General features: G+C 29.4%; 1 protein-coding gene across 1 annotated transcript in view; it reads left to right on the top strand.

Moving 5' to 3' along the window:
• Positions 1-447: 447 nt before the first annotated feature.
• LOC142318364 (kielin/chordin-like protein) overlaps positions 448-15,012 on the top strand; it is a 46,884-nt gene continuing 32,319 nt past the window's right edge. The window contains exons 1-2 of the mRNA XM_075354950.1: positions 448-603; positions 13,542-13,646. Coding sequence (XP_075211065.1) covers positions 534-603; positions 13,542-13,646 — 175 coding nt within the window. The 5' untranslated portion in view covers positions 448-533. The remainder of the gene's footprint in view (positions 604-13,541; positions 13,647-15,012) is intronic.

Below are 15,012 nucleotides of genomic sequence, written 5' to 3'. Positions count from 1 at the left end.
TTTGTCAAGGAGTGATAATTAACTAAAAGGTTATGACAAAAACTAATCGGTAAAATAACAACGGAAGATGATGGTGACTGGTTTAAGAAGCTTATCTACATCAAACCGTAAAGCACTTAATCCAAGCTTGATGGCTAATTGTAACATCATGAGTTGAATTTTGTTCTCAGTTCGCTCTTAAATTACGAATTTTGAATGTAATGCGTATATTAATTAACAAAGACAAATAACGCTTTTAATTAATTTCTGAAAGATTATTTCATAAATGAAATCTTAATATATAAATTTTATGAATAGATATGTATTTACGTAAAATAACGATTTTAGTGACCCACTTCCTATTTATTAGATAACAGTCGAAATAAGGATGATAAAATATCGACCGTTTAAGAAAAAATTTGTTTGAATATTTGTTTATTTTAACCGTAACATGACCCCTCCAGAACCGTGACGTCGATGAAAGTACACGACCTTGGTGTGTACAGATGGCGACCTGTACAAACGCTTGTTTCATTCGGCTGCAGCAACTCTAAATGACAATGGTGAATCTAAGCTTCGTTCTTTTCCTGCTCTGCGGGGTTCTCATCAACGTACAAATCGCAAGTAAGTATTATTTAACGGTCGTTACATGCATTACTCCTTTCTAATTACCGGATAAAAAAATAGAATTATAAAATTTAAATTAAAAAAATGACGATTTCATCTTAATAACAAATAAATTATACCGTATCCCTATTATTTTAATATTACCGATTATATTAATATTAAGGAACGTGAAATTATAAAATAATTTTATTTACGTATACAATGTTCCGCGACTAAATTATAATAAAGAGCATTCAGTTTATTTGTACTTATTTTTATAATTAATTTACCGGTGACTTAAAAAACGGTTAATATTTCAGTATACTATTGCAACAAATAATTTATTCTCTTATTTAATTAACACAATTAACTATTTTTACTCGTATTTTATTTAATAAAATTAAGAATATACTTTTATATAGTTAAAAAAAAATTTCATTAAAGTTTTATCAAGGAGAATAGAATTAGCACTACAAGACGTTTACAAAGTGGAAAAAGAAAATATATTTCTGTTAGTAAAACGTTTCTGTCGCTTGGAAACATTTAAATACAGTTATCTCCTCAGAATATAAAAAGTTTCGTAAAACATCCTATTTTTAGTGTGTGTTTAAGAAACATGCGTGTATGCGTATTTCTTTCTTTCTATTCATGAAGTCCGAAAAACCGGTTTTCCAATCTTATGAATATATTTTTATCGATAATCAAGGTGTATTTAATCAGTCAAATGCGAAAAGTATAACTATTTTTTTCATAAAAACGTTCCGATTTTTTTTTAAAGTTATTAACAAGAAAAAAAATTTAAAAAAATTGTGATGATTTCCATGGTGTTCTTAATTCAGATCAAATACAGGAAATTCAGAAGCAATTTTCAAAAAAGACAGAAAACCTGGTAATCCCGAACATTTTATCGGCATCGACAACATAACACAAACAAAAAAGATTATTTTGATGATTTTCATCTTTTTAACTTAACCGGATTTGTCGCTTTGAAACTTAAAAAAAAAGTGGAAAAATACAAATCACAGAAAATAGGACTAACAGTAATTCTTTCTCGATATTTAGCTTATTTTTAATCAAAAAATAGCTTGATCGACAAAATACGACCAGATTTCTGTTAATCTGAAAAACAAAAATCCTAGAAGGATTTACCCCTCGAAATTACCCAAATAACAAATTGTCTCACATGTCCTACTAATACAAATGCATTACCTATATATAAATGAAAATTAAATGTACAACGGTATAACCGGATAAAAGTTTAGTAAATTCAAAGAAGTTAATTCGGTAATTTCCAGCGCTACAAGCTATAAAATAAGAAATTAAAAACAAGTTACATAGTGCATTTAAAAAAAACACTTTCAAGCTGTTGTTTATTCAGCGCAACACCAAGTCGTAATTCTCCATTGGCATTTATCTTTTATACTAGTCAAAATTAACATTTAGAAAATTTTGCAGTCTGTATCATAATATTAATACACATTATCAATTGAAGCCTCATGAAGTTTTCTTTTAACCTTTCGATTGTGTTTTGGATCTATATATGGCATACCTAACATTGCGTTAAGGATGTAGGAACAGTATCATTGGCAAGGATCAGTAAGTGTTTACGTGTAAATATATGTAATAATGTCTATATCTATTATTAATGTTTTTTTTTTTTTTTTATTATTTTTTTTTATATCTAACATATAAATGCCAAAGTTTGAGGTAGTTATGCCTCAAAAAATGATGTTAATTCTATTATTATACAATTAAATAAATAAACAATTATAAACTATACACACTTTTACTTTACCGTTCAGACAGCGCTATAGCTCTAGAAAGAAAAGTACTGTAATCGGTCCAATTTGGGCATATGCGGTTTTCACCGGATCTTGACGTTTTAACACCTAAGTAACGCAAAAAGCCAGATGGAAATTTTCCGGATGTTAATTTTGGCCTCCAAATCACCTTTTTCCTTCAGAACTACTGGACCGATTATTACTAAATCTGGTCAGATTACTTCTATATATAGGGGCATTGATGCCATTAAATTTTCAACTTAAAAGGTCAAGGGGGTGTGGCTGTAGAGCAAGGTCACACTTAGTATCGCGAGATTTCGCCTAATTAAGGTCATCTTTTTCTCAGTCACATTTTTTAACAATTAAAAAATAACAATATCTGCTAAAAAAGGTTTTTGCAAAATCGCAACCCCACCCCAAAACACGCCGATGTAGTTGTCTACTATAATGTGACGTCACAGGTAAGCGGTAGAATTAAATAAATGAACAATACTTAAACTGTAAAAATGTAACTCGGCTTGGCTGGGTCTCGAACTCGATCGCTCGGTTGACTCGGTACCTGGTGGGTTAAGCCTTGCGGCTACACCAGACTACCGACCGCACAAGCGAAATTAGTTCTATGTAAGTCGTGAAATTTTACTGGTTTAGTTAGTACCGACCGTCGCCGCTAGTACCGCCACACCCGCGCGAATTAAATACGGTATGCGCACGCGCTTTAGTTAGAACCGTTGAATTAGATAACTGAAAAAAATATTAAATTTAAATAAAATGATAAGTATTTTAAACGAAGTTGTGTGTGTAAGTCGTGCATCAGAAACAAACCACAAAAGTAGGACATTTTTATCATGAGTGCTTTTTTAGTATTTACTGCTTCATCAGGTGAATAAATAAACCGATTAAAACAATTATTTTAAATATTGAGAAAAAATAATTCTTTCTTCAGTCACAAATTAAAAGCACTCATAAGAGGAAAAACACTAAAGAATCAGTAACTAAAAATTGATTACCAACAATAATTTATTCTGCTGCTATCGTAAAGTTCAATTTCATATATTTCATTTTATGTATATAATAAACAAATGTGAAAGTTTTTGGCGGTTCTGTCCGATTGCAACAGCATCACGTACAAACCAACGGACCGATTGCTTTCAGATTTTTAGGACACATTCGTGTTATCCCAAAGAAAGTTTCAAGCCATAGATCGAGGTCCTAGCCTCCTTCGGGGTGAAGTTGTGAATTTTTCCTCTTGTACGAAGACCTAATACCGTTTTTGATTTCGTGTTTTGACATAAAAATAACAGACTGAACGTTTTATAACACATCCAGTTTTCATCTCTCTGTGTTGACTCCCTCCCGACATATAGGATAGATAGACATATAGAACAAAGCGTGCCCTGACCGACCAGCTAGTTCTTTAATGAATTATAAGCTTACTTTAAAAAAATTATCTCAATTCAATTAAAATAATTTAATAAAGTAGTATTAGATCGAATTAAAAAATCTTTACTTCCTTTAAAAATATTTTGAAATAGGTATCTTACAACAAAATTACGTAATTTTGTAAACTAGCATCTTGTGACATGTCTATCTTCAACGATTTACCTACCAGTTAAAAATTTCAGGACTTACGTCTAAAATTTTCAGTGACAAAAACTCTTGTTTGGCCCCACTACATTCTTCAAAATAATATGTATGGCATAAAGCAAAGTAGGCGAAGAGTACATGTATAGCCTAGTTACAAGTTCCAAATTAATCTAACTTCTTAAATTAGTTACAAAAAAAAAAAAAAAAAAAAAAACAAAGTTTGGGAAATTATTATTTATAAAGAAACGTTTATAATACAGATTAAATACGCTAAATAAATGCTATAACTTAACACAGCATTAAACATTATTTATAAGCAAATAATACAGCATGACAGTAAACTTTGGTAAAATTTAAACTTACATAATCAATTTAATTTAGATATTTGAAGGATCTTCTCAGTTAGAGGACAATTTCATACTCCTAGTTCCCAAGCTTATTAACCTAGTAACCCTGAAAACAGTGATCCAGAACCTAGCCTTTCCTAAATACGAGTATAATAAAACTTGCACCGAAAGGAAAATTTCTCTTCGTAATAAACTAAACCTAAAGCCATAAACCTAAAAACGGTTCATTAACAATTTTCATTATTTTACATTCTGTAGCGAAAATAGAATATATCTTATGTTTTCAAACAACATTCTGCTCTTCAGAAAAATTCATTTCTCTCGTAATATTATTTCACAATAATACAGCTTGTGTTTTTTTTAAAGACTTTATTAATTGAAATAAAAATCCTAGAACAGTATCGAAAAGAATTTGTTTGATATGTGTTAGGTTACTTACAACTGAAGTATTCATCGGAAAGTAGTATAGTAGTTAATTATAAATCAGGAAGAAGAATTATTGCTATCTTACAAATATTCTTCGAACATTTTATAGAAAATCTTTCGGTGTATTGTATTTTACTGAGAGTTTTTTTTGTAAGAAAATCGTATTTAGATTATCCACAAAATACATCACGTAAAATTAATTTCCCAGGGATAGATGCTAAAAACTATCATATGTAAACCGATTTTTTTTCCGTTTGTACCGTACGCATCAACCTTAAATAAAAGAATTTTTCGTGCACTTGGTACAAACAACTAAAACTAGATAGCGAAAGTGATTCAATACAATTTGATCGACTACTCTTAAGTTAATGGATATTCCATGAATACTCAAGTTAAATTTAACTCATAAAAAATAACATTTATACGGAATAAAATCAATCGTATTCTTAAATAGTATAACTAAAATTACAACAAAAAAAAAATTATCAAAAGAGATCGATACATAATTATTCAAAAAAAAATTTTTGTTATATCTCAAACCCAGGTTCGAACTTAAAAAGTCATTATAAAAAGGCCAAATTATATTTACTTGTTAATTCTTTGTTTCTATGTACGCTTCTTTATGCATTTTGTTTAATTACAAATTACAATTTTATAGATTTGGGATAACATAACTCAAAAACTTATTGAAAATAACCTTATTTTATGAATATTTTACTAAAACAAAAAAAAACCTTCAGGGCAGTAACGAGAAGTTACTGAAATAATTAATTCACTGTATTGTAATGAAGCTTCCTGTTTTTGCTCTGTTTGTTTTCGTTACCTTTCACATAATACTTTTCCATTACTGTTTCAAAATCATGTCGGCCTGATGCAATTTTTACTGTAATTGAAATAATCTCGTAAATAATTAGTCTAGTCAGCCTAATAATTGCAGTTAATACGGATTCAATATCAACCTTTCATTTACTTGTTACATTTTTTTTTTATTTTTTTCCAATACGTATACTCGTATTATGAAATAGTGCATTAGATGATTAATAAAAAATCTGTAATAAATTTATGAACTTTTTAGCGATTGTAATAGAAAAAGAAGCTTCTCAATTCGACCCATACGCATTTATTTTTTAATTTTCAAGACTTACAATTTATCAAATGGACCGATTTAGTGGTTTTTGTATTTTTTTTTTTATTTTGTGAGGAACTCGTCGGATGTCCCGTTCTAAGTCTTTTAACATCTTTTCATACTTTGACAAGTTGTAGGTTTTGGTCTTGGTGGTCCCTTGCAAGTAACAAAAATTTTAATGTAGCCAGGATGGGTTTTAGGCATTTCTTAAGTAAAATTAAATTTAAAAAAATGTAAATAAAATTAAAAAATAATATAACATCTAAAAACCTGCATTAAAATAATAATTTTCCCCGTTTCCTTTAGATTTTGATGGTCCAAAATTGTTAACTCTAAATTAATAAGTTGATGGTAGTTGGTAAAAGTAGTTAAAAAAAAAAAGTTAAAAAGTTGAAAGTTAAAAAGTAGTTATAAAAGTAGTTTTTATTTTTTGAGGTAATTTTTATTTTTACACGTAGTTAACATTTATTTATAATTTTAAAAACCCTTTACACAAATAATTATTGCGGATGATCAATAGCAGACCAGATTCTTTTTCAGTGAACTGTAATCGTTATCGATATGTATTGACTATCAGTGAATAAAGAAAAATTTGATGTGGACAACACATAACTTCTTTTTTTTTTTTGTTTAACTTCCGGACCACCGTTAGGTATTGCTTCAGAAGATGAGATGAATGATTTGTAGCGTGTGTGAAAATGCCATGCCTGACCGGGATTCGAACCCGGAACCTCCTGATGAAAGGCCGAGACGCTACCAATCGAACTACGGAGACCGGAATCACTTCCTTCTACGCCTTTAAATTACATTTACACATTTTTTTTAGAATGAAATGTACATAAAATTCTATTTCACTAAAAACTTCTGATATTTTTTCATTTTTTTTTTTGTTTATTATTGAATTATTATTCATCGTATTTTTTTTTCACAATGAGAGATTAATAATTATTAATAAATCAATATATTTAAATTAAAAAAAAAGGAGATGAAGTCTGATTCGAACTGATATACCTTTCCCTAAGACCCAAATATTTGGGTCTTGAGCACAACTATGTGTTACAACAGTCCTAATTCCAAAGTTTCAACATCCTACAGCTAATCTTTTTTGGGTTATGTGAGATACATACGTACGTACAGACGTCACTCCCAGACTATTCAAAATGGATTCAGGGATGGCAAAATGGATATTTCCGTTGAAATTTGTAAACCGAAATTTTTCGCGATCACAATACTTCCTTTACTTCGTATAAGGATGTAAAAAGAAATAAAAAAGTTGCTAAAAATTGTCTCAAACTTTTTTTTAACTTTCTAATTCAGAAAAACAAAATATACAATACACTTTACCTTTTCTTGTTTCAAGAATCATCGAGAGCTAATGCAAGCTATTAATTGCCAACAACATTCAGCTATTTATTTACGGTACTTTATATTCTCTTTTCCTAACAATATTTAACTTTGTAGTTACCTAAGGGAGCCGCTTTATTAAACTGTTTTTGGCCAATAGCATTTTTTGTAAGCCCATAATTTTATTTTATAGTAGGCTACTTAATGAGCTGGCCTCCGTGGCGCAAATGGTAGCGTCTCGGCCTTTCATCCGGAGGTCCCGGGTTCGAAACCCCCGGTCAGACATGGCATTTTCACCCACGCTACAAATCATTCATCTCATCTTCTGAAGCAATACCTACCAATGGTTCCGGAGGTTAAACAAAAAAAAATCAAAAAAAGGCTACTTAATGAGGTGGTCCTTGTTGAGCAACTAATCCATTTTTTGGCTAGTTCACTCTTTATTGTTGGCGATTTGTTTTCTCGTTATTTACAAATTATTCGATGCAATTTACATGTCTCCTCACAGGTTTTAATTTTAATAATTTTTCCGTTATTTGTACAATGGACCTTTTTACACTCTACTCAGTAGTTCTCCAACTGAACACGTTCTTCATAGAAAGAGGAAAGTCGGAAGGAAGATATCAAGTCACGAATGTCGTTAATATACAAATATTTAACTGTACATTATGTGTGATATACATTCTTTATAAAAATAAATAAATTTTAATTTTTCCTTTTGAGCAGAGACATAGCAGAAAACGCATTTTTATATCAAAAACGGATAATTTTATTTTACTCTTTTTATCAGTCTTTCTTTGACTGTGACGCATTAAATCATTTAAGATACAGAAGAAACTAACCTTAGTTGCTTTTTCTGATGATATTGATATTCAATATCAAGGGCATATATGGTAATTGCCATGAAAGTTCACGTATAGGGCTGAATATTATCTGGATTTCTGTGGACTCTATATGGTGATGTACAACAAAATATTCGGTGAAGATGGCAAGGGAAAATCATTTCAAGCCTCCTTTACCCTACTAAGCATGGCACAGGAACTTCTTATTCTTGAGAATAGCTATGTTGTTTTCGAAAGTGAATAGTATCTGATTAGATACCTACAATCTTAGACAATGGTTTAAATTGCAAGATCAAATGTATGAAGTCATTTTCTCTGAATCACTTAAGTGGCAGCTACTACCACTTTACGAGGATCTAGTAATATAATCCAGAATTATTAAAGCAACGATAATAATTAAATAAATAAATATATTATGATTAAACTAAATAAAAGAGTAGTGGATGCAGTCGATGATATATTAAAATAAAAATAATCATGCTTCAAAGGTAAGACGAATGTGAATAAAATGTTCATACTGGTAGTTCTAGTCCTTTAATGTCAATTTAGAAAATAACATGTGGATTTAAACGTTGCAATATCTACTGCATAAGTACAGCCTTTCTATTTTTAAATTAAAATTATTGCATCAAAATAATAATAATAATAATAATAGAATAGTAATTCAAAACAAGACCGCTTAATTATTATCCTTTCATAGGAAAGGCACGGAATCGCCTTTCATTTGGAAGAATCTGGATTCGAATCTTATTCACCTTTAGAATTTTTCACACGCTACAAAATTCATTTTATATCATGAGAAAAAGTAAGAGGAGGCTTTAGCTGTAATCGTGTATAAGCGTTTAATTAACGGATGGAGTAAATAAATAAACATTGCTATAAACCAAATACGATAATGTATAAATTTTCCGATTCGACGCTGTGAAGCACACCTATTTAAATATAAAAATAAAATATGAGGCAAGAATTTATATAAAAAACGTATCGATCTAGATGTTAACAGGCTGCAGTTTTGTCTCGTGTTTTTATTTTTTGAAGGCTTGTTTCTTTGTGCCCCTTTAACTGTAGAACGGCTGCACTGATTTTCAAAAATAGGTATTAAAAATATTTTTGAATAACACGAATAGTAAGTGATGTTTTGAACAGAATAAATCTTTTCCAATCCAAAAACCCAAAATAGTTTGGTAGGGTTCCATTACAATACTTTGTAAGAAAAATAATTACTAATGTTAAAAAATATCTGATTTATTAGGCTTAATTGTGAAAATATCAGCAAAAATAAGAAAACTGTTTGAAATAAAAGTAAAGATCATCTATTAAATCAATAAACTGTAAATTAATATGAACTGTTTTGAAATATATTTTCAAATGAAGGTTCTTTTAAGTAATATTTTTAAAAATAAAACTTTACTAAAAAATAAAAAAAAGGTAGCGTTTTACAATTTAACATCTATAATTTGAGTTTATTTTACATTAAAAATATTCTGCATTTTCATGAATAAACTACGAAATACTTCGTCAATATTTTATGATTTATAAAGGTTTAATTGGAAAAATAAAAATATTTACAACTTTTTGAAATATCACTTAATATTTAGCTCCTAGAGCCATTTTCCGGGCGGAGAATCCTTTTTGAAATAATTTAGTATCTGTAACATGCTTTTTAATAGGCTATAAAAAAGAGCAAAATTTATGCATTCAATTCAAATATAATTTTACATTAAAGCTAAGGTTTAAGCGTTTTTAAATATCAGACCATTTTGATGATGATTCTTGTTTTATTTTGTAGAGAAAGTTCTTCAAGCAAACTTGATCTAGATTTTTAGATAAGTAAGGATTTTTTTATGAACAGAGCATTGCATTAACAGATCTTCAAAGATGCTTAGAAGCTATTTTTTATTTGTTCGTCTCATCGTTGCTCAGTATATAATTATTATGGTGAAATGATTTACAGCCCGATGTCATTCTCATATTCAAAGTATTTTCACAGAAAAATTCAAGAAAACTAGTTTGAAAATGAACATATATAAAATATATCCTTTATTAAAACAAATCTCAAAAGATTACCTACTGAAAGTCGACACAAAGTTAAAAACAGTAACTTCAAAAAATCAAGATTTACTGAAGAATTGAAAAAGTATTCATTTTTAGTTTAGTGGAATTTCTTTTAAAGTCAGATATTGTTTTTGTTTTTTTTTAAGTTCACTATATTTTATGTTTTTTTATTTATTTAATTTTTGAAATATAGATAACTTAAAAATTGCTGCCCCCATCAAAGCAAAGAAAACTGCTTTGTAATCAAAAAAGAAAAGAAATGCTAAGAAACAACAAAAGACTGTTACTGAACATGAGTTAAGGATTTCCGAAATTAATATTCTCAAATAATCAAATGTAAAACTGTTAATATAACTTTGACATTCGAATTTGAAATTGACAGATTTATGTGTAAATTTTAATTTAAATTTATAATTTTTAACTGTATAACTAAATGTTACATTATGTTTTATATCATGTAATTTGTTTGTAATTTTTTATTAATATCTGTGTGACATTACACTACTTACTGAGGCATAGCTGTTCTATGATTGAATAAATCCGAATAAAAGCAGTTACTTTTATTCAAATTTGAAAACTAGATCGTGGGTACTGGTGTTCTTTGGTGGTTGGGTTTCAATTAACCACACATCTCAGGAATAGTCAACCTGAGAGTATACAAGACTACACTTCATTTACATTCATACATATCATTCTCACTCATCCTCTGAAGTTACCTTACGGTGGTTCTGGAGGCTAAACAGAAAAAGAGAGCTGTTCTATTTGATGTACAAATTATAAAAAAAAAAACTTACTTTTTAGTAAATGTTTTCATAACTAAGTTTTTTACATTAATTTTTAACATTCTGCTTATGTTACTGTAATAAATCCTTTCTGATGGAGGAGTTCAAGTAACATTAGATTTATTAAATGAATTTTTTTAAAAGAATTTACCTAAAAATTAACCCAGGTATAATTTTTAAACAGTCTACTTGAACAATGCATTAACTGTTTGAGAAGTCAACTAATGATGATAATAATTCTGTCACTGATTATGAATATAATCATGAAGTACAGAATATTCAACTTAAAAGAGGCCCCATCACTTAGTAACTTACACTAAATGCATATTTTTAAATGCATGTATTGAGTAAAATAATGTAGAAGATGTTGGTACGACTGGAGTTGGTATGGGGAAGGTGTTTATTGCCTGCACATTTGAGTATTTACAGTCTGTGTTGTGCACTGGCTTTTGAAAAAGGTTGTGTAATCTTATGTTGTTTGTTAAATTACTGAAGAACATGTATTCGTGATGGAAATTTATTCAAAGATGAAATCTCATGTTATGTTTCGGTGAAAATTTAACGAGAAATTTGAAAAGGAAGCACCAGTGAAAAGTGTTATTCAGAAATTAGTTAAAAAATTTCATGAAACAGGTTTGGTTTTAGACCAGAAATGTGCCTGACACAGATCTCAGTTTTAACAACAAAGGTTGTACAGCACATTAAAGCAGCAGTTACAAGATCTCCTTATTAATCTTTGCAGAGACTAAGCTGGTAAAAGAACATTTCACTAGGTTCAGCCCACATTACAGCAAATTGAATGCTGAAATGTCATCTGCATTGAATACAGGATTTCATGAGCTAACAAATGCTAATTATGCTAAAAGTGTTCACTACGTCAATGGTTCAAGAACTTCATTCGAAGCAACATTGGCATTTTAGATCAAGTGTTTTTCACAGATGAAGCTTGGTTAACCTTGGTTGGTATGTCAGAACTACCAAACCTGAGATACTAATAAAATCTGCATATTTTCTTTGAACACTGCCTGTGACAGAAAGCATTTATTTCAATATTGTGTTGTAAAAAATTTCATCCTTTCAGTTATGATGTAAGAATTTCTGCTTTATTCTTGAATAAATTTAAATTATGAATGAAACATTTAATTCTGATTGATTAATTACGAGTAGTTCAGTATTTGTATTTTCTAAAAAATCTGGGTCTTTCCTTTGTTCATCATCTGATAAATCTGAAAAACTTTCAACATCAGCAGCTTCATCTTTGTACAATTCCCATGTTTTTGATGGTACTGGAATTGGAAACTGTGAACTGAGGAACACTGGTCTTAATATCTGCGGGAATATCAGTATTTTTAACAGTATGTCTATTCTTAGCTGTTATCCTTGATATTTTTGTTATACAGAAATAGCAGTTCATGAAGTGATCCTTCAATTCTCTCCAAACCATTGGATTTGCAAATGTCATTAGATGAAATTCATTCAACCAACCAAACAACAGTGTTACACATGAATTGCAGCAAATATGAGGATCCCAGGACCTATCCTGATCACCTACTTTACATCCAAAATATAGTTCATAGGATTTTTTTTTTACCAGTGGAGTTATATTTCTCTTCTGAGACTTTAATGTTACCTCACCACAAATGTAGCAGAAACTATCTGGATGTTAATGCAATTGCGTGGTATTTTTGTTAAAACGTTCACAACAATATGCTCACAAACATGTATTACAAAACTTTATAGACACATTAATGTAGTATATCATTAACTTTACAGGGACTTTACACTTTATAGGGAGAAATAAAATCACAAGTTGGTAGGAAAAGTAGCTGCACCAGTAAATGTTACAAACAAGAGAGCTCGCACTTGATTGATGTAGTTGAGAGTTTTCTTAGTCAGCAAGATGCATTGTTTATTGTTTACAATATTACAACCAGCAATGATTCACCAAAACAAAATTCAAATATGCTGTGCATTGTATGACTAATGGGTGACATAATTACATTTATAAAAAAACAAAAAAAAAACAGTGTAATTATTGATCTAATTTTTTAGAATATTTTATCTAATTATACTTTCACCCAAATATCTGATTAATTGAATAAACATTTCAAATTACTATTTCACTTCCTTGGGAATTATGGAAGGTTTTACAAGGTTGTGTAAATTACAATCCACATCCAAGACAAGAGTGGGAGATCCTCTATCAACATCACGATGTAAACCATGTTAGTTTGTCATTTATTGCCACAAGACAGCTTGGATGTATGTAGCAAGGCTAATCAAGAAGGTGAATTTTTTAATTTTAGGCTGAACATAAATAGATGAACCTAATCTTCTGTTTTCTTTTAGTAAGAATGAATAGTGGTAGAGATCCAACCCAATACCTTTTTTTAGCTATGAAATAGCTTATCAAGTTTTAAAACATACTGAAGAACCTCTTTTAATAATTTAACACCAGCACATTATAAAAGACAAGTCACTCAACCTGAAATTGTTGCCTTCAAAATACACACCAACTTTAAATATGCAATGTTATAAAATAAACCTTTAAGATAAAAAATTATCTACTCATAATACCACTCATCACTCTTTAACCAAAAGCACTAACACTTTAGAACTAATCTAATTTATGTGGAAAATAAACTAGTACTTTTGTAAAACCATTTTAGGAAGTGATGAATGTATTACTGGAAGTATTCGGAAACTGTATGAAGAACTGAACTGCATTCCTGAACATGATGAAACTAATGGTTGCATCACAAGCTACAACTGCAGTAAGTAGAAATAAACTGATGTTACATTATTGTTTTTATTTTCATTCTATATTTATTGTCGACCGTAATAATAATTTACAAAACCTCTGTAATTTAAAGATAATAGGATAAATTTAGTTGTAAAGAAATTAATATTTTTAAAAATATAGTGGAAAAAATATTTAACCACAGGTAAAAAAGTGCTTAATTTATGAAGCATAAAGAAATCTTTTATGATTGTAACCAGTGGTCAGCCAATAGGTATAACTGATAGCATTATAGTTTTTAGATGAGATCTCTGGTTTGATTTCCAGTTAGACTTTAGAATTTCTTCATCTCTCTCATAAAAATATATACTGTTGTAGTACTAAAATAAATAACTATTTAAATTTTAGACTTATATTCTGATCTCTAGAATCCTAAATTTTATTTTACCATATATATTCATATTCTTCATCGGTAGTCTTACAAATTAGCAACAGTAAATGAGTATTGGGGCAGGCTTTCCAGACACTGACTAAAATAAATTGTAAAAGAAATCTCTAACTGATTGTGAGGCACAAAAGCTTAGAGAAACAAGCAAATTTGTAAGTGACTTAAAATCTATTTTATAGAAGAAAACCTCACAATAAAACATAATGTAGTCATGCATGTCCACAGTGACATAATTATTTAGTGGTGTTTTTCTGATGCAGATGGTTTTTAACTTTCAGCCAACTATTTTCAAATTCAAAATACTTGTTATTTTTTTATGCAGTGAAAAGGAATCAAAGCCCCTGAGGAGGAAGCTAAAAGTTTTATATTTATAATGTGTGATTATTTAGTCTCATGTATTACTTTGTCATTCATTTGTAATTTCATCTTCTAATTTAAAATAAATATATAAACGCACATTGAAGGTCATAATTACAGTAAAACAATTAATTGATTGATAATAAATTGTGATTTCTGCTAGAAGACAAAAATGTAGTGTTTTATGATTTAATACTATTTTGAATTTACTAATTTTATTATTAAAATAAAACTTATGTCACTTCATAACTCACCATCACTCATTGAGTGACTGAGTTATTGAATGGTTTTGTAGAACAATAAAGTAGTAATAAGAAATATACAGTGAGCATTACACATTACACTGTGCCATAACATTTACAATCACATCTCATGAAGGTATGGCTGATAGGTTTATTTCAGTTATGGGTGAGGTTGTTCCACTAGGAAGTCTTATTTGTCCTCAGGCAGCTCATTAAAAGAAAAAGAAAAGTTAATCTTAATCCAACAAATATGAAGCTGATCAATTCAAAATCATCAAAAATGTATTACTTCCATCTGGATAAAATGATCCTAATCTTCTGAGGAAATGTGAGGAGGATGGGCATCTTATGCC

The sequence above is a fragment of the Lycorma delicatula genome, chromosome 1 (assembly GCF_047948215.1).
Source record: "Lycorma delicatula isolate Av1 chromosome 1, ASM4794821v1, whole genome shotgun sequence".
Taxonomy (NCBI): Eukaryota; Metazoa; Arthropoda; class Insecta; order Hemiptera; family Fulgoridae; genus Lycorma; species Lycorma delicatula.
This window is presented reverse-complemented; position numbering and strand designations above follow the sequence as displayed.